The 20,794-nt window shown below is 39.3% G+C and overlaps 1 protein-coding gene across 4 annotated transcripts in view; it reads left to right on the top strand.

Moving 5' to 3' along the window:
- LOC307131036 (cytochrome P450 2G1-like) overlaps positions 1–20,794 on the top strand; it is a 118,212-nt gene that overhangs the window by 69,650 nt on the left and 27,768 nt on the right. Inside the window, exon 1 of one of the 4 annotated variants that reach the window (XM_079824437.1) lies at positions 14,384–14,685. The exons of 1 other annotated variant lie outside the window; for it this stretch is intronic. In XM_079824437.1, coding sequence (XP_079680563.1) covers positions 14,515–14,685 — 171 coding nt within the window. In that variant the 5' untranslated portion in view covers positions 14,384–14,514. Of the gene's footprint in view, positions 1–14,383; positions 14,686–20,794 lie in introns of those variants that run through there. 2 more of the 4 variants (XM_079824436.1, XM_079824438.1) reach the window with 2 other exon arrangements.

Genomic DNA, 20,794 nt, shown 5'->3' with positions numbered 1-20,794 from the left:
AAACAATGGACAGAATGAGGATGTCCAATCTTCTGTCCCAGAATCAACAACACATCCACCAATTCAATCAATTTTAATGTTCAGTTATAAAGAATAAATAATTGTCCTGAGTGATCACCAGGCCAAAGCACTCATAATGCAGGAGGGTAGTTCTGAGCCAGGGTTGATGCAGGAACTGCACATGACGACTGACCTCGCCCTCCTCTGTCCCCACTGATTTAAAACAGAGCCCTTAAAGCATGCAGTGGGTTTGATGTGGGGTAATTGAGAATGAATGGGGAACTATGCACTATGATTGGATATGATCGGGTATGATTGGATATGATTGGGTTGTGCGATAAATCCTTCCTTTTGTTTTCGTGTGCAGTCTGGAATCGGCCCGAATGAAGATGCAGTTAATATGAAGACTAATTAAATGTAAGTAAGCAAATCAGCCACTTTGGCCCCGTCCACACGAAGTGGAGAAAACGGTGTTCTGGAGAAAATGGTGATGTCATCAGCTCATTTCAATTATCATAGTGACAGTGTGGGCATTAGAACAGTAATTAGATCAGTAATTTAGTTTATATGGTTAATTTAGTTTAATAATTAGATTTATTTGGATATTTAGTTGAAAAATTTAGTGTCCCCAACTGAGCAAGCCAAGCCAGAGGCAACAGTGGCAAGGAAACCAAAACCCCATAGAGAGCATTGAAAACGGCTCAAAACAATGTAGTATACAGGCCAGTGTGTGGCGCTGTAATTCTGCCACAGAGATGCACTAAAAACGGAGAGTTCTGGCTAGAAGGGCTACAGCAACAGTTGGAGCTGAGGCAAAATCTCACAATAAAATAACAATAAATAAATGTGCTACTTACCAGGTGTGTTTTATTAATGCCTACACCTACCACAACCCTAAACCTACCCCTACAATAATGCAAATACAGTAATTAAACGACATAGTATTGATGTGCGCATGCCCAGTGCCCGTAGTTGTATCCCTTCTAGTCTTTCCTGTGCAGGACATGGTGTGATGACATCACCGTTTCACAAAATATACGGATTGGCTGTACACAAGAAAAACGTAAGGGTGACGTTTTCATATTTCAATCATGACAACTCTCGGAGTGAAATAGATTCAACCAGCATTTTATTAGCATAGAGCATGGAATGTACATAGGCTTGATTTTGGCGGACGAGATCTGCTACGCTGCTGCTGCTGCTGAGCAAATACATAATGTTCAGCTTAGTCAAGATAACAACAAGGAAGGCTGCTACAGAATGATGTAACCCCCTCAAAGCAGTGGACCTACTGGTCCATGCTGCATAAGGAGGCGGCCAAATTACTATGGCCTAAAAAAAACCCACCCCGCAGATCTGTACGCCAAAATATGTGTACTGCAGCTGCTCCTTAGAGCTATTACATGTGTACGGCTATATATGTGTGCCTAGGCCTGCTTTGCCGAATGGCTTAACACTAATTGACTTACCTGTAAGTGTGCCTCTTACTTATTGCATAGATGTAGTGTTTTTTTTATTTATAGAATTGCTGGATGAATTTTTTTTTTTTTTTTTGAAGTATGGAATTTCTGGAGCCCAACCCCGCGCCACCTGATTTAAAAAAAAGAATTATATATGCTAATTTGCTTTTGACCTTCCAAGATGTCTTTGGAATTAGGTCTAATGTAATGTTCGTACGCTGATGATTTCCAGCACCACATCTCTTTGTTAGTTTACCCAAAAATGAAAATTATGTCATTAATTACTTACTCTCATGTCGTTTGACACCGAAAATGAACAGAGGTCTTACGGGTGTCAAACGACATGAGGGTAAGTAATTAATGACCGAATTTTTATTTTTGAGTGAACACACCCTTTAAAGGTCCCATGGCATGAAATTTTCATTTTATGAGGTTTTTCAACATTAATATGAGTTCCCCTAGCCTGAATATTGTCCCCAAGTGGATAGAAATGTTGATCGGTGTAAACCCGAGTTCTGGCTGTCTTTCTCTGCCTTTGAGAAAATGACAGGCCAAACTAGCCAATCCTGAAGTCTCCTGGTTTGACGTCCAAGCAGGAACGGTTACCTCCCTTTCCTCCGCCCAGAGAATCTGGCACGCCCATGCAAGTGCTCAAGAGATCATTGCTTGTGAACGAGTGAACGCTGGCAGTTTCTCAGTGTTTGGATGTACAAATGAAAACAGAAGTCTTTTTTCAGTTCCTTCTGATCTGTGATCAGTGATTTCTGATGTGTAGCTAATTATTTATTATTCGTGCACACGCTGCGGCTTCTCTCTCTCCAGACAGAACGGTGTTTTCGTGTTTTCTATCTTGTAAGTCAGTGTTTTTGTACGTCCTCATCAGTGTTTTTGTACGTCCTCACTATCTGTTCTAAAATGTGCATACAGTCATGAGTTTCTGCTCAACATCGGCAAAGCCACATCTTTAGCGATAAACCTCACGCACGCCGAAGCTCCGGCTGCACTGGCCGGTCGGCCTTCAACGCCCCCCGACAGCTTTCCCCACAATAAACTGGATTACATTCGGTTACTGCTGTTGTGTCTTTGTTTGAGCTGTGTACTCAATGCTGTCACTGACGCTTTTCATATGATAGGAACATATCTAAAAATAATGCTATTATCAACACTTACTCGTAACTCGTTCATCTCGACAGCTGTAATGATACTTTGCATGTGTTACAAAGTTGGTAATAATGATGAAGACGGACTCGGTGTGACTGGGACTCTCAGATACAAACACAATAAACTCGCACTGACAGCACAGCTCTCATAACTCAGTAGTTACTATAAATAACTTTGTTAGCAATCGCTGAGCTCCGTCTCTGGTACGTGAGTGATGTCCGGTTCGCGAACAATCTTTCTTTTGAACCGGTTCTTTTTAGTGAACCGAATCAGTTCACCAAATCGGACTGAATCGTTCTAAACTGTTCGTGTCTCCAGTCAGCGCTGATCCATAATTTACTAAAGTTACTAACTTTCTGACATGAGTGACAGTCCCTCCGACTAGAAATAAACTAATAACCTGAAGTATATGCTGTAACTACAACAGTTCAGACATGCTGAGAACTGATGTGAAGTGAACTCCGGTCCATCAGTCTCTCTGGCAGCAGCTCGTGCCTGCTCGTGCCTCGTAGACCTTGTTAAACCACGCCCCCTCCGCTCATTTCAAATGCAAAGATGTCAGCCAATCACAACAGTGGGCGTTTTTACTGAAGTCTCACAGCAGACACGCCTCTTGAAACAGGGCATTTAGACACAGGGCAAACAGCAGTATAGAAAAAATGCCTTTTATTTCTAAATTATGACATTTTATGATGTAAAAATCATACTAACAATATAAGTACACCTCAGGAAACATTATAAAATAATAGAAAAATGCCATTCAATGACAAATAAAATAAGAGGACAACATTTAGCATCTAACTCAAAATAACTGCTTTCAACAGATCAATCTTTATTCATAATCAAATTTATTATGTTTGACTAAGTATACTAAAAACTATAGATCTGTTGTAAGATTTGTTTTGTTTGGATGATTATAGAGACCTTCATGATTATGTTGATATATATATGTCAACAAAAATACTTATTAGTAACATGAAAATATCCTTTCTTTGGGAGGGTTTGCCTTCGTTGTGCTCCCTGGAAGTAGGGGGAGGAAGTTAATACTTTTTTTTTTTCTTGAAATCCTTTATGTGGTTGTCTGCTTGTGTGTCATTAAGATATAAAACATGGATAATATCTAGAAAAATACTTACAGAAGGAAAATGACTACTATACACTGGCAACTATAGTTGCCGGTGGGCTTAACAATTAGTGGTTCGTGTTTGTGCCGTTCCGAATTGTGGCAACCGAATGCAAAAATCCAGTTCTTCGTCTGTACACTCGGGTTCGAATAAATAAAGATGACCATCAAACTCAAAAGCCTCTTCCATGTGTTCAAAATCTTCTATATTCTCCATAGTTACGTTACAAACCATTTCTTCTTCACTTGTGAGCCGATCATCACTCTTGACACACACAACGCTCCTCCCACCTGGACTATTCACATTTTTCCGGCTACAACTGAGTTCACACGGGACTTCAGCGCGAGACTACAGCTAGCCGTCTAAAACACTATTTAGGTGAATTTAAACAATGGCTAAGTTGCTAAACGCATCTCGTGTCTGCTAAGAGGCACAAAGACACTCTTTACGTATATGCCCCCATAACTGCCGTTTTAGCTGAGTGGGAGCTCTGGTCATTAACTGTAACAGCTCCGTGTTGCAAGCACCAATCCGGTTCTTTTTTTTTTCTATAGACAGTACTCACAAAGGTATAACGATCAAGATTAACTGTGTTAACTGACCTGCCTATATATGGCCTAGATTTTTTTATATAATCAGTCTCCATGGATTCTAAAAGAAAACCGAACTGGCGGGAGGAAGAAGCGTTACTGCTTGCTGAATTAGCAACATTTACCAACGCTGACAAAGATGATGCCTGCTCTGTCCAAACAATCCCGTTTGATTAACTGCTCATTGTCAAACATTTCAAAAACATTCTTCCTCTTCTAAAACGATTTGCGCACGTCTCTGTCTCCTTAGTGCCATCACAAGCCCCTACTGGCAACTCCTAACCACTTGAGAGATCTCTCGAGCTGTCTTAAATAACTGGGAGAGTAAGAGTGATTCTTAGCTTTAAGAAATTTGAAAACTTGCTTTTATACTTAAAGGTCCCATGGCATGAAATGTTAATTTTATGAGGTTTTTCAACATTCCCCTAGCCTGAATATTGTCCCCAAGTGGCTAGAAATTTTGATCAGTGTAAACCGAGTTCTGGCTGTCTTTCTCTGCCTTTGAGAAAATGACAGCCCAGATGAGCTGATCTTGTATTTTCCTGTTATGACGTCATAACATGAACGGTTACCTCCCTTTCCTCCGCCCAGAGAATTTGGCACACCCATGCAAGCGCCATATTTGTCCTCGAGAGATCATGGCTTGTGAACTGAATGCTGGCAGTTTCTCAGTGTTTGGATGTACAAATGAAAACAGAAGTCTTTTTTCAGTTCCTTCTGATCTGTGATCAGTGATTTCTGATGTGTAGCTAATTATTCAAGTTCACACAGAACTTTATTATTCGTGCTGCGGCTTCTCTTTCTCCCGACAGAACGGTGTTTTCTATCTTGGGAGTCAGTGTTTTTGTACGTCCTCGTCGTGTCTATCTGTTATAAAATGTGCATACAGTCGTGAGTTTCTGCTCACATCTTTAGAGATAAACTTCACGCATGCCTAAGCTCGGGCTGCACTGATCGGTCGGCCTTCAACATCACCGACCCCCAGTACTGCAACTGGCCCGCAGCGGAGGCACCAAACGCGGCGCGAGATTAAGCAGAAGGGGGGTAAGCGTGAGGGTATCCAGTAGGGGCGTTTCTAGGATTTTCATTTTAGGGGGGCACAGCCCCCAGTGAGGATATGAAAAAAAAAACATTGGTAAGACTTTAGTTTAGGGTCCAATATTGGCTGTTTATTATTACTTATATACCTATAAAGCAAATATGAATGCCTCATTCTGCATGACCATAATACATCCCTTAATCATACAATGTAGGCAGGTTTATAATCACTGAGCTCCCAAATGTGAGACTAGGGGGGTTTCGGGGGCATGGCCCCTCGAGAAAATATTGATTTCTATGATCTACATATGTGCATTTTAAGATGTTCTGAAAGCCAAAAAATTAGATAACAATAGCTTGAAAACCATGTCAGTGGGCAGATATGACTGATTAAGTTTTTCCATTTTTGTCAGTGAAGAAAGTAAACATATGTTTAACTGATATTTATATGTTTTATGAATCATTTTTGTAGACATGTTACTGAAGGCTAACAGGAAAGCTAGGCAGCCTAACTAAATTTATTAAATTAAATTCACAATATGCACACGTTCATTGCTAATCTCATGCCCAATACAGGCTGAAAAAAGTTGAGCTTTTTTATTTACTGAGAGCTACAAATGGAATTATTAAATTTAGAATATGCACACATTTATTACTAATATTACAGTTTTAATATTTCTTGTTTGTTAATTAAATAATAATTGACATTACATAGGCCTATTTCAAATCAAAATGGCAAAATTAGACAAAAGTTTATTAATTTTGGCTGAATATTTTTGTAATTTGTTTAACATTTCTGACTTAAAGAAGCAGCTGTCAAATATGAAATGTTTAGTTTAGCTACTTGCATATAACTCACTTGACGTCGAAACCTGCTAAAATTCGCGCTCAGCCTCAGTAGCTTGTGTGTGAGCATAAAGCCCGCCTACTTATTTGATTGGTTTTCTCAAATATGTTGACATTGACGAGCGGTGACATACCAATGAGGCTCAGATCAACACACACACTTCTGCTTCTGACATGCGCTCTATTCGCCACCAAAGCAGACTGAAGAACACGCGGATTAACGCTGATTAAAAGACGGGACGAAGCCGAAGCCTCCCGCCAGTTTCATATGTTTGAAAGGTTAATCACAATTTTTTTAGGGGGGCTGGACAGAAGTTTAGAAGAGTTCAGAAGGGCCTAGTAACGCCCATGGTATCCAGGCTAGCCAGCCTAGCCCCACAATAAACTGGATTACATTCGATTACTGCTGTTGTGTCTTTGTTTGCGCTGTGTACTCAATGCGCGTCACTGACGCTTTTCATATGATAGGAAAATATCTAAAAATAATGCTATAATCAACACTTACTCGTAACTCGTTCATCTCGACAGCTGTAATGGTACATATGTGTTACAAAGTTGGTAGAATAAGGAGGAAGACGGACTCGGAATGACTGGGACTCGTGTTTATTCAGAACTCTCAGATACAAACAAAATAAACTTGCGCTGACAGCGCTCTCATAACTCAGTAGTTACTATAAATAACTTTGTTAACAATCGCTCCGTCTCTGGTACAATAGTGATGTCCGGTTAGCGAACAAATCTTTCTTTTGAACCGGTTCTTTTTAGTGAACCGGTCGAACCAGTTCTCCAAATCGGACTGAATCGTTCTAAACGGTTCACGTCTCGAGTCAGTGCTGATCCATAATTTACAAAATTTACTAACTTTCTGACATGAGTGACAATCCCTCCGACTAAAAATAAACAAATAACCTGAAGTATATGCTAGTAACTACAACAGTTCACTGAACTGAGACGTGCTGAGAGAACTGATGAGAAGTAAACTCAGGATCATCCGTCTCTCTGGCAGCAGGCTAGTGCCTGCTCGTGCCTCGTAGACCTCGTTAAACCACGCCCCCTCCGCTACAAGATCTGATACTCATTTCAAATGCAAAGATGTCCGCCAATCAAAACAGTGGCCGTTTTTACTGAAGTCTCGCAGCAGACACGCCCCTTGAAACAGGGCATTCAACCAGAGGGCAAATATCAGTATAGAAAAAATGCCTTTTATTTCTAAATTATGATGTAAAAAATCAAACTAACAATATAAGTACACCTCAGGAAACATTATAAAATAATAGAAAAATGCCATGGGACTTTTAAGTATGAAAGTTAGGAGTAAATTTCATGAATTCTCAGCACTTAAGACTAAAATAGCACTTTGAGAAGCTTGATAAATACGGGCCCATATTAATAAATGCCTTGAGTTAGGATTTGTTCCTGACTATCTAAAACATGCCTCGGTACAACCTAGACTTTAGGCCGAATTTAGACTTCTAATTTATCTAATTTTAGACCGATTTCTAATCTTTCTTTTTTATCTAAACTTTTTGAGAAAGTTGTTCCTCACCAACGGCAAAATTTTCTGGTTGAATATAATTTTTTTAATATGTTTCAATCTGGCTTTAGGAAGTTACATTCTACCGAGGCCACTCTTTTAAAAGTATTAAATGAAGTCCTAATAGCCACCGACTCTGGAGATTCTGTAGCACTGGTTATTTTTAGACTTGAGCGCTGCTTTTGATACTATAGACCACAATGTTCTTTTGCTGGTTTCGATCTTATTTTTCAAACAGGAGTTTCTCTGTCAATATTGGGCAATTTCACTCTGGTTCGGTCCCTCTGACCTGTGGTGTCCCCCAAGGCTCTATTTTAGCTCCCGTTTTATTTTCTCTTTATATGCTTCCACTAGGTTCTATCTTGCGAAAGTATGGTATTAGCTACCATTGTTATGCAGACGACACACACATTTATTTCTCATTGAAACATATGAATGGTTTAGACCCTGTGATTGCTTGCCTTGGAGATATTAAAGCATGGATGTCCTTACATTTTTTAAGACTTAATGAGAATAAAACAGAGGTGGTGGTGGTTTTTACCCCATCTGAAGCCCAAAAAATTCCAAACTTAAATCTGAATGTTTTAGTGCCCCATGTTAAGCCATATGTGAAATTTGTGGGTGTTTTACTTGATAGCGCTTTAAAGCTTGATAGGCAAGTAAATCAAGTTGTAAAGTCAAGCTTTTATCAATCATGAGTCCTGGTAAAAACAAAGTCCTTTCTCTCTTTTAATAACTTTGAAAGAGTTATCCATGCTTTTATCACCACTAGGCTTGACTATTGTAACTCTCTCTATTTGTGGATTGGTCAATCTTCCTTAAAGTTTTAAACCGCCTTCAAATAGTTCTAAATGTAGCTGCCAGAGTTCTGAAGGGAGCTCGCAAATGTGTGCCCGTTCTTCGTTCCTTTCATTGGTAGCCTGTACGCCACAGAATCAATTTTAAAGTACTGCTACTGGTTTTTAAATCATTACATGGATTAGCACCTGAATACCTCTCTGACCCGCTGATTGAACATCACCCAGGGAGAGCCCTTAGGTCTGCCAATCAGAGGCTCTTAGGGGTTCTTAAAACTGCACTCTCAGAAAAAAAGGTACAGTGGAGGTACAATTTTGTTCCTTGGGGAACAAAACGTATAACTGTACCTTTAAAAGTACACAATTGGTCCTTAAAAGGGTACAATTAAACAATTGACAGGTAAGTTCAGTCCTAGTGAGTTGCTGTCCTGCAGAGTTTGGCTCCAACCCTGAAAGACATCTATAGAAGCTCTTATTGAGAATTAACAGAGGTTTAGATGTTGGTTTTATTGAAAATATGTGGTCACCAAGTGTTTCCTTTAGTTGGGCAGTTTAACTCTTGACTTTTTATGTGAGTTTGTGTTTTGTTTTATTTACACTGTCAACAAAACACATAATCTGTTCAAATCAAAAGAAGCCACAAACAAAAATTGTCATGAAGTAAAATGTTTGACTAACCTCATCACTGACCAAAAATATTAACAAATAATAATCACCAACAATACTTTCCTGCCACAGATCAGGCATTCTGAATTTTGATTTTGAAATACATTACAGGGAGAAAAATGTTTAGACGCACACAGATATCAAGAATCAGCATATGAATCTTAACAATGGTGACAATCAACAAAAAAGATGAACAGATCAACCCTGAACATCACAAAATACTACTAAAAGTCAACACAAAAAACAAAAATAAAGGTAAATAGTAAGAATTAAAGAGAATAACCAGGCTATTCAGCAGAATAATTTATTCATGCCGCAATGCATGCTGGTAGACATGGACGAGTTTTGTACAATGCCGGTACCCAGCATGCGTTGCAGAATTAAGCTTTTGATTGTCACCATTGTTGAGATTCATACGCCGATTCTTGATATCTATGTGAGTCTGAATGACTCTGATGTTCAAAATGTTTTGTCTCAAACTGTTTTCATGTCTTTCAAATGTCTGGTATCTTATGCTGTAAAATTATTGTGATACCATAAAAAAATATATAAAAACACCATCTATTAGACTCTGAAGGAGCTCGGTGAACCAGACAATTAATAAATAGTCAATATCACCTGTTTACATTTTCTTTCCGTTTTGCATGCTTTAACAAATGTATTTGAAACACAGTTACAGCAGCGAGAGAAAAACTAATGTTATTATGTCAAGGTTCAAGAGCCCAACTAAAGCAAACTGATCATCATAATCGTAACTTCAAATGAAACAATATACAACATCTGTCAATTCTCAATAAGAGCTTCTGTAGACGTCTGACAGAAATAAAGTCAGTCTGGTTAGTAATGTGTGAAGCTGGTAATGCTGTTTGTGGAGTTGTTTAATCCCCCTCTGCTGAGATCTTCAGAGATTTAATGTCTTCTTTTATCTTCAGTTGATGAAATCAACTTTTTTCTGTTCATGTTTCTCTTTCCTTCAGTGATAACAGCAGGTGTTCATCAGCGTCTGAACAAAGTTTTTTCTTTTTTTTTTGGAAATGTACAGAGAACAACATCAATCAGAGAGTTTTGAAGTTTGAAAGGAAGATTGAAGAACAAGGATTTCCAGACTCTTTGGAGGATAACGACACAGGAGATGACATCATCACAAGAAACTTTCTTGTTTATTCATCAGAATGTACAACAACAGAAGTTACTTAAGCATTATGGAGACATGGTCCTCCTTGATGCTACTTATAGAACCACCAAAAATTAATTGCCCTTGTTTCTTCTTGTTGTTTCGGACAAATGTTGGATACAAACCTATCAGTTTATCTGTGAAACTGAGACGACTGCTGCAATAACCGAAGCCCTTAACCTCTTGAAACAGTGGAATCAGCATAGGGAGCTGAAATACTTCATGCTTGATTACTCACAACAAAAATACCAAGCTTTGGAGTATGCTGGAATCAGTGATTGGAATCATTTGTTTCAATAATAAAAAAAAATTAATCAGTCAGCGCCGGAGTCTTCTCGGGTGAGATGAGCAGTTCACGGTATTCTCATACACAACCATCAACCACACTTCATACACTCTTTCAGAAGATGTGTCATGGTGCCCGTCACTGGCCTCACTGTTTTAAATGATCCAGCTATCCACCCGCCCAGGGGTGTCCAAACTCGGTCCTGGAGGGCCACTGTCCTGCAGAGTTTAACTCCAACTTGTCTCAACACACCTGCCTCGTATGGTTGCCTGGTTTCTAGTATGCATGTAAGATCTTGATTAGCTTGTTCACATGTGTTTGATTAGGGTTGGAGCTAAACTTTGCAGGGCTGTGGCCCTCCAGGAGCAGGATTGGACCCTGTACAATACATTTTAGTAATACGTTAGTAATGCTGAAGTTGAATGCTGAAGAATGCTGAATACGTGAAGTTGGTAATGCTGTTTGTGGAGTTGTTTAAACCTCCTCTGCTGAGATCTTCAGAGATTTATGCCCCGTCCACACAAAGCCAGAGCTTTCCCCATCCGATCTTTTTTTCCCCCTCATTTAAAGAAATATCAGCGTACACACGAGAGCAATGAAAACGACTCGAAACGATGTAGTATACATGCCAGGCCAATGTGTGGCACTGTAATTCTGCCACAGAAATAAACTAAAAACAGAGAAGAAGAGTTGTGGCTAGAAGGGGTAGGTACAGCAATGGTAGGAAGTGAGGCGAAATCTCACAATAAAATAACAATAAATAAATGTTCTACTTACCAGATGTATTTTATCAACGCCTACACCTACCCCAACCCTAAACCTACCCTTACAATAATGCAAATACAGGAATTAAATTATGCAATATTGATGTGCGCATGCCCAGTGCCGTAGTTGTATCCCTTTCTATCCTTTCCTGCGCGGGACGTGGTGTGATGACATATATATCACAAAATATACGGATTGGCTGTACACACAAAAATGCAAGGGTGTCGTTTTCAGATTTATCCACTCTGGGACTACATTTAAAAAAACATCGGTTTCATGCTCCCAAAACATCAGATCCGTGTGGACAAAACGCTGATATGGTTTAAAATTTTAACGTATACAACTAGGGTTGCCACCCGTCCCGTAAAATATGGAATCGTCCCGTATTTACAAGCAAAATGATGCGTCCCGTATCAAACCAATACGGGACGCGATTTGTCCCGTATTTTACACAAGTCCACACATAGTTCAATAAACACATACGGATTTTGTATTGTGGAGAATATTGATAGCAAATATAAAGAAATCAATTTCACAATAAGTAGTACAGGAGCTCATTTGTAAGTGATTGCGTTTTAGCTTCTTTGTTGCCATAGCGGCGGAGTCTAGAGAACATGCGCTGTGCCGTGTGCCTGTATGTAGCCTGCACTTGCGCGGTTTTTTAAAAACATGTCGAGCTCGCGCTGCGTCCACCGTTTCAATGTAAGAGGATCTCCAGATGTAGAGCTGAATATCAAAAAGGTATCAATGGGTCTGTCCAGTAACACATGATGAACCTCCGGCGAACTGCACACTTTATGAGAAGCATTTCAGTGTCTCAGACCGGTCTATGTGACACACATTCGTGCTTCTAAAGGTATAGGCCTATTGTTTTTTTTTTAACCCTCAGAGCCCGACGGCATCGCCCACGACGTCACACGGCACCTCCGATAAATATCTATATTATTTCATGAAACTTTTATCGATTTTCTTACCGTTTTTTTCCAGCAGAAAGCTAACGAGCTAGCCATCACAGGGGTGTCTTTGGTGTCTTTGTAGCCTTTACATAAGGTTTTCTATCCAGCCTGGAACATGTGCATCTTTTTGGAGTTGTTCAGCAATAAATCAAAACGCTTACATCCAAGATATATCCACTTGATGTCCATAATTTATACATTTTCCGTCATTTTTGCCGCTAACGCGATGCTAGCTGCCATTTTGGATGAGGGTTTGACCAATGACAGGCTGATCCACGTTGGTGTGCGTCATTACGCATGAACCACAGCTCTGTTATTGTGGATAGAGAGAGAGACGCACGGCTAGTGTTGAGGAGATAGAGAGAGAGACGCGCTGCAGTTTTGTGGAGAAAGTTTGAGAAGAAAGTTTGAGGAGAAGTTCCTGATAGGAACTGTTTTGAGGCTTGGCACCAATAAATATCCAAAATCCAAAGAGGCCAAAAGCGCCTGGACTTTTTTTGGAAAAATGTAAATAGTTTTGGTTCTGTATAAGTTATCATGTTTATTCCTGAGTTCCAGGACTCCAAAGACTTGAACAAACTGTTTTCCAGAGGAAATATGGTTAGCTTTTATTTATTTGTGTGTGTTTTCAATAAATATTTGAGTGATTCAATTTCCGTTTTATGTTTTCATTTGTCTTTATGGTCCCATAACTTATTTTACATTCAGGTGACTTCAATGCAACACAAATATACTGACAGTGCAACTTGTCTTGAAAAAAAAGAGGTGTGTCAATTGTCTGTGCACAACAGGGTTGATGTTTTACAAGCTTTTTTAGTAAATAACACCAGGCGGAAAATTAATTGTAAAAATACCCTTAGGTCTTAAAGGGTTAATGGATAATATATTAATATAATATTCAATACATTATGAGAGCTTGGCAGACAGAATTGTTATTTTTTAGACAGAATAATTAATAGATTATAGTCTAATAAATGTTATTATTAATGTATAATTTAGCTAGGCTATATTAATCATACATAATAAATAATCCTGTCATAAAGTTTATGACATTTAAAAAAATGTTTGATAAAAATAGTACAAATAATTACATGATAATATAGTCATAATTTAAGTAAATTAATAAAATAAAAATCATTTTTGAAACTAAAAAAAGTGATTACTTGTTCAGAATGACTGCTTAAATGGACAGTTCACACAAAAATGAAAATTCTGTCATCATTTACTCACCCTCAAGTTGTTCCAAAAATGTATACATTTCTTTATTATGTTGAACACATAGGAAGATTACTATGGAGGTCAATGGTGCCCCCAAAGCAGCCTGGTTACAAACTTTTTTCAAAATATCTTCTTTTGCCTTCAGCAGAACAAAGAAACTCATACAGGTTTGGAACATCATGAGGGCGAGTAAATGGTGACAGAATTCTCATTTTGGGTGAACTATCCCTTTAAAGTGCACCAAATAGGCTACTAAAGAGTTGCAAGTTCACATACTTGATCTCATGTTTTCTTATGGTTTATTATTAAGTTGTCAATGTTGAAATAATCATTTCATGACGTATTCTTTATTTCTGTTATTTATGCAATTGTTTTTTAGGGTTTTGTTGTTGTCGTTGTTTTGTTTGTTTGTTTGTTTGTTTTTTTTGGGGGGGGGGTACTCGTGAATGGGTGTCCCCTATTTTGCCACACTGAAGGTGGCAACCCTATATACAACTAAACACATCTCCGTGTGGACAGGGCCTTATAGTGGACTCATATAAACACCAGCAGTGTTCATTTAATACTGAGGATTTTGCTGTGGTGTTGGTTAAGCATGTGTATGTTGAAGTGTAGCATTGCAGGAGTGCTGATAATGCTGAATCAGTAGGAAAAGGTCATCAGATGGCCAGAAAAGGTAAACAAACAAAAAAGCACATCATAAGCAACCAATGAGAAAGAGCTAGTGGGCTCTCTGGTTAAAGTGCACAAGCAGGTATTTGATCACATGCCTTACCTCTGTCCCACTCATACAGGAACCACCTCTTATTGGTCCGTCCCACTTTATATACAACATGTAACCGAGAGAAAGACATAGAAAGATATAAACTGGGCTGTAAAGAACATTTTGTAGAAGAGGGATGGAACTCTCTAGCTCATTGGTGTTGGTTTTGTTCTTGGCTGTGTTGATGCTGGTCAGATGGAAGAGGAAGGCGAGTGGACTTTCTTTGCCCCCGGGGCCACTGGCGCTGCCACTGATTGGAAACTTGCCAATAATGGACAAGCGTGCACCATTTAAAAGCTTTATGAAGGTAAGAAGGAATATGTTTTTCTGAATGTTACACTCTAAAAAGAGATGTGTTAAAAAACAACACACTGAGTGTGTTGATGGTATTTTGACACATGTTGTGTAGATATAACACACAATGTGTGTTAAATGTTACTCTGGATGAACAGCAGTGGGTGTTTTGGCAGCCAATCACATCATGCCTCTTTTTTAATGTCTTTTTCAAATGCTTTCACCACTTTTCACTTGTTATCACTGACCAGACTGACTTTATTTCTGTCAGACAGAAGCTCTTATTGAGACGAAACGGATTTGGTGTTGATGATTCAGTGGATGTTTCATCTGAAGTCTCCAGAATCGTGATTAGTGGCTCCTTTATTTAAGCTCTTGACCCTTGACTCTGTCACATCAGTTTTTCTGTTTGCTGTGACTGAATGTTTATTAAACACATTTGAAGCAGCAGAACTAACCATGAGAAAACGATGATCAGATGATAATGTTATCATCGTATACATTTGCTGAACTCAGGAAAGAATTTGATATCTGAAACTTTACTGTAAAAATTATTTTGTGCTGTTAATAATTATTTTATAATATTGATGTCATCATCTGCACATTTGATTTTAGATACGCAGTGCACATAGGATTTTCTAGTCTATGGTGTCACACAGGCACACACACATATCAAGAATCAGCTCATGAATCTCAATAATGGTGACAAACCAAAAGCTTCATCCCGCAATGCATTCTGGGAGTCACCATAGTACAAAACTCATCCATGACTCCCAGCATGCACTGCAGGATGAAGCGTTTGTCACCATTGTTGTGATTCATGATCTGATTCTTGATGTGTGTGTTTGACGAGTATCTGCTGCGGCTCTAAACATTCTGAAAACATTGAATTTATATTTTTTTAAGAATTCATTCTGCACTGCTGGACATCATGGACTAACTTCACAAAACTTTTATAGCTAACAGCACACAAATAAAGTAAATGTAAACCATCCATTTAATCATAAACTGGATCAGATCTTGAGATTATGACTTGATCAAGAAACTTCTGATCGTGTTTTCTTTCATGCCATAACAAACATATTTGATTAAAATGCAGTTACAGCAGAAAGAGAAGAATTAAAAGACAAGTAAAGGGTCAAGAGCTCAAATAAAGGAGCCACTGATCACGATTCTGGTGACTTCAGATGAAACATTCAATGAACCATCAACATCTAAACCTCTGTTCATCTCAATAAGAGCTGGTGTGTGAAGATTCATGATGTCTAAAACATCCAGGTAATACAATAAACAGTCAAACACACTTTATTAAACGTCAATGGACTAAACACAAGTTAACAATACGTGTCAGTGTTCATCCAAACACGAAGTAACTCTGGCAAATACACACATACAGTCACATGTAACACACATCTGACACATGTTGTGTAACTATAACACATTATTGTGTAAAAGGTTTCAACACACTTCTGTGTAAGAGGAATAACACATTAGTTGAGTTACAGGTAACACGGAGATGTGTTAAAGAAAACGACACAGGTTGTGTGTTAAATTATACGCAACATGTGTTGTCCCTGAGCACACACACTACATGTGTTAACATCTACACAACATGTGTTGTCCCTGAGCACACACACTACATGTGTTAAAATCTACACAACATGTGTTAAAATCTACACAACATGTGTTGTCCCTGAGCACACACACTACATGTGTTAAAATCTACACAACATGTGTTGTCCCTGAGCACACACACTACATGTGTTAAAATCTACACAACATGTGTTAAAATCTACACAACATGTGTTGTACCTGAGCACACACACTACATGTGTTAAAATCTACACAACATGTGTTGTCCCTGAGCACACACACTACATGTGTTAAAACTGACACAACATGTGTCAATTTTTAACACATCTGGTTGTGTTGTTCTCAACACATCATGTTATAAAGCACCGACACACACCATCATTGTGCATTGTATGCAGTGTTTATGTTCTCAAACAAACAGGCCTGAGTAAATAAAAGTTATTTATATAGAATGTTTTATCAGTTACTACATTTTAATTTAATTCAAAGCGCAAACTCTATCAACTGTTATCTCTTCATGATCTTTTCTCAAAAGCGGCATCGATGTGGTGTTGAAGTGTGAATAATTGAGTTTATAGAGTTTGAAACATTGTCTTGTACTTTGTGTGCACATGCGTTCTGTACTCGACTATTGATTAAATGCTTAATAATTTAGTTTCACTTTATTTTTAAAATTACATCTGAGTATGTGATTACCTGACACAATTAGTGGGTTAAAATTACTTACACATTAATCGTGTTAAATTTGACACAACATGTGTTGTCCCTGAGCACACTCACTACATGTGTTAAAACTAACACAACATGTGTCATTTTTAACACATCTCTTTTTAGAGTGTATCCTTCAAATATTAACACTTATTGTAAGGTCATTGCATTTGGATATTGTGCAGATGTTTACCACCAGTCCATCACAATGCAGACTTTGGTGAATAAAGCTGTGCCATTGTTGTTTGTGGAACATTGGTTTTAGTTCAGCAAATTACATATAATGTAATTGATCAGAAACACCCAATGAGTTCACACTGGTGTGTGACAGGGCTGGACTGGGACAAAAAAATGACTCTGGCATTTTTGCTCAGACCGGCCCACCACATTCGGTCGGACACCAACCCGGTACCCTATCCTTGCGGTCCCTGTAAATATGCATACCTACTGTTCCATTCCCTAAAACCCCTACAAAGCTGAGTAGTAAGTGCCATGGACCAATGTACTCACACTCTCTTGACTGACTCCCTGCCTGATGATCAAAGGTGATAGTGGAGTAGAGCCTGGACACCAATGGACAGCAATGATTTCCTCTTGAGCTGGAGACAGAGAGAAAAGGGTGATAACAAAAGTTAAATTATCACAGTATCAGTATTTTTAATCTATAACAATGTAGAGAGATAGATGCACATATTTTATACTTACTTGCATGGCCCTCTGAACATCCTCAAAAACAATGAACTACAAAAGTTTGGCCATCCTGAGAGGGAGAGTGAGGTGAGAATGATAACTGAATGTTTTAAATGATCACCATACCAGTATTTTTAATCTATAACAATGTAGAGAGATAGATGCACATATTTTATACTTACTTAGTGGAAATGGCTGCATGGCCCCTCTGAACACCCTCAAAGACTATGAACAATGAACCACAATAATGAGATGAGGGCATCCTGAGAGAGAGAGAGAGAGAGAGAGAGAGAGAGAGAGAGAGAGAGAGAGAGAGGTGGGAATGATAACTGAATGAGTTAAATGGCCACCATACCAGTATTTTTAATCTATAACAATGTAGAGAGATAGATGCACATATTTTATACTTACTTACATGGCCCTCTGAACATCCTCAAAAACAATGAACTACAAAAGTTTGGCCATCCTGAGAGGGAGAGTGAGGTGAGAATGATAACTGAATGTTTTAAATGATCACCATACCAGTATTTTTAATCTATAACAATGTAGAGAGATAGATGCACATATTTTATACTTACTTGCATGGCCCTCTGAACATCCTCAAAAACAATGAACTACAAAAGTGAGGGCACCCTGAGAGAGGGGATAAAGGGAATAATGAGTCACATTTTCAGTCTACAATATTATGTTTTTAATAATAATATCAATAATCTCATCTCACCTTACAATAACAGCAGTTTCCTCAGTAGCTGGCTCTTCTCTGCAACTCTATCTATTACAGTGTCTGTGTCTAAAGCCACGAGGATGTCCTTTTCAGTAGCCATCAACATGAAGGCTTCCAATTTGCTGGCAGACAGGCTGCTCCTCAGTCTGCTTTTGATATATTTTAGGGTTGAAAATGATCGTTCACAGGCCACCTGAGTTATTGAAAGTGTCAACAAAAACTTGTACGCAAGTCCAAGCAGAGGATATGCATCAGTGAGCATGTTAAATCTCTGGAGAATCTGATAGCAGCACAGTGGGCACTCTTTGCAGGAGGCACAGCTTTTGTTGATGATTTCCATGTCCTCTTCCTTTCCATCAGGTCCATCCTCCACTGTCCTGGTCGCATATTCATCCAGTGGTGACTCTTTCAGCTTGTCCCACTGTCCTGCTAAGCTTTTCAGCTCATTCTGCAGGTTGTCAACCGTTGCCCTGCTGTCAAATTTAATTAGGCACTTGCTGAGGTCTTCAAGTGCAGATTTAGGAAGAGCACTGTTTCTGATCAGAGAGAAGTTTTTGGGATCCAGAACTGACAAATCTGCATAAAGAGTGCCATGTGTCAGAAATCTTTGGTGGATGGCCTCAATAGCTGTATCAACAATTTGGTTATGGACCTTTACCTCGTAGGCTTTCTCAGCATCAATTATGGTGTCATCCTGAGACATCTCACCCGGCATGGCTTTCTTCTTCCTTCTTCTTTTCGGTGGCAGTGCAGCCTCCACTTCCATATCTGTCTCCTCATCTTGCTGCTCAAATTTTTCATTTGCCCATTTAACAAAGTCATCAGCAGCAGCCTTGACAGCCTGGAAATCTCTCGCCATCTTTTTTAGGGCATCTTGTGTTGACATGACCATCCTATGGGCAGAGAGGATGTCCATACCTTCCGTCTGCAGGTACTTTGACAATGGTGATGTCTTCTCAAATATCCTAAGGAATAATTGAGCTGTCAGTATTGTCTCATACCTGAGTAGGCCCTCTTTGTATCCTCTGGCTTTGGTGCGTACATTTCCTTTCGCAGTGTTCAGTTCCTGTATGGCTGTGAGCGTGGACAACACATCAATGTACAAACTGTCTTGAGGCTTTCCAAAGGATCCAAATACTTTGTGCAGAGCATCGTGCTTTGCCCACCAACGTGTCTCTCCAATTGGAGCAATGTGTCTGTGTCTCTTGTCATGGCTCTCCTTCTCCCAAATGTTCACTCTCTGATATGACTCCCTGATGAACACTGCTGTGTCATTGAGGAGATCAAACAATGATCCACTCTCTATCACTATTTGAGTGGTATCAGACAGCACGAGATTGAGGACATGTGCATAGCACCATACATGCACATGGTTGGGGGATTGTGATGCCAGCAGTGCAGAGAAGCCTCTATACTGCCCCTGCATATTTGAAGCTCCATCTGTTGCATTTCCAATGCACAGACTTGTGTCCAGTTTCAGATGCTCAAGGACCTCTGTTAGCAACTGGACAAAGGCCTGTCCAGTGGATGCGCTGCACCGGACCACTGCAACAAGCCTCTCATTGACAACATCAGTCACATACCTCAAAATGACTGAGCATTGGTCTTGCGCTGTTATATCCTGTGTTGTATCCAGCTGGACCGAAAACATTCCAGCTTTCTGGATTTCAGCTGAGATGTTTTGCTGAATTAAGTTCCGGATGGTATCAATCACAGAGTTTACAGTCGTTTTAGACAGTAGAGAGATTAGGGAACCTCTGCCTCTTGATCCTCCTGGTGACACATGCATTTTTTTGCTCTTCTCAATCACATTACTTAGATGCTCTTTTAAACACACATCATATTTTCCCAATAAAATTATCAGCTCTAAAAAATTCCCATGGTCGATGCCATCGTTGTCCAGGGTATATGCAGCCTCATTCTCCTCCTGTCTGTAGCTTAGGCCCCGTTTTCCTATCACTTTTACGACCTCTACTACCCGTTCCAAAACCTGACGTCTCTTCTTGACCTGATTTTTGTGCTCTGTCAGCTGTCTGCCCCCCAGTAGGTTTTTGATGTCAGCTTTTGAGGAGTTTAAAAAATAAGCTTCGGCACAATTTCTGTGTGCCATGCTTTTTTCGTGTTCTTCCACTCTCTGGTGCACATGTCTCCAGTCTGACATTCCAGCAATGAAAATTGTTGAGTCAGTTGGCTTGCTGAAGGCCAGACATAAAAAACAAAACAAAGCATGACGTTTATTGCAATACGTCAGCCACTTTCTGTTTTTGCCATCTTTACTGGTGAACACCTTCTTCACCACAGGATTTTTAGTATCCTTTAAGTAATCTACAGCCTGTTCCTCCCTGTCTCTATCCTCCACTGCCAACTCAACCTGGCTTGACTAGACACAAGGACACAGAGAGAGTAT

This window comes from Gobio gobio (assembly GCF_949357685.1).
Source record: "Gobio gobio genome assembly, chromosome: 8".
NCBI lineage: Eukaryota > Metazoa > Chordata > Actinopteri > Cypriniformes > Gobionidae > Gobio > Gobio gobio.
Note: the sequence above shows the minus strand (reverse complement) of the source record. Positions and strands in the feature narration are given on the sequence as shown.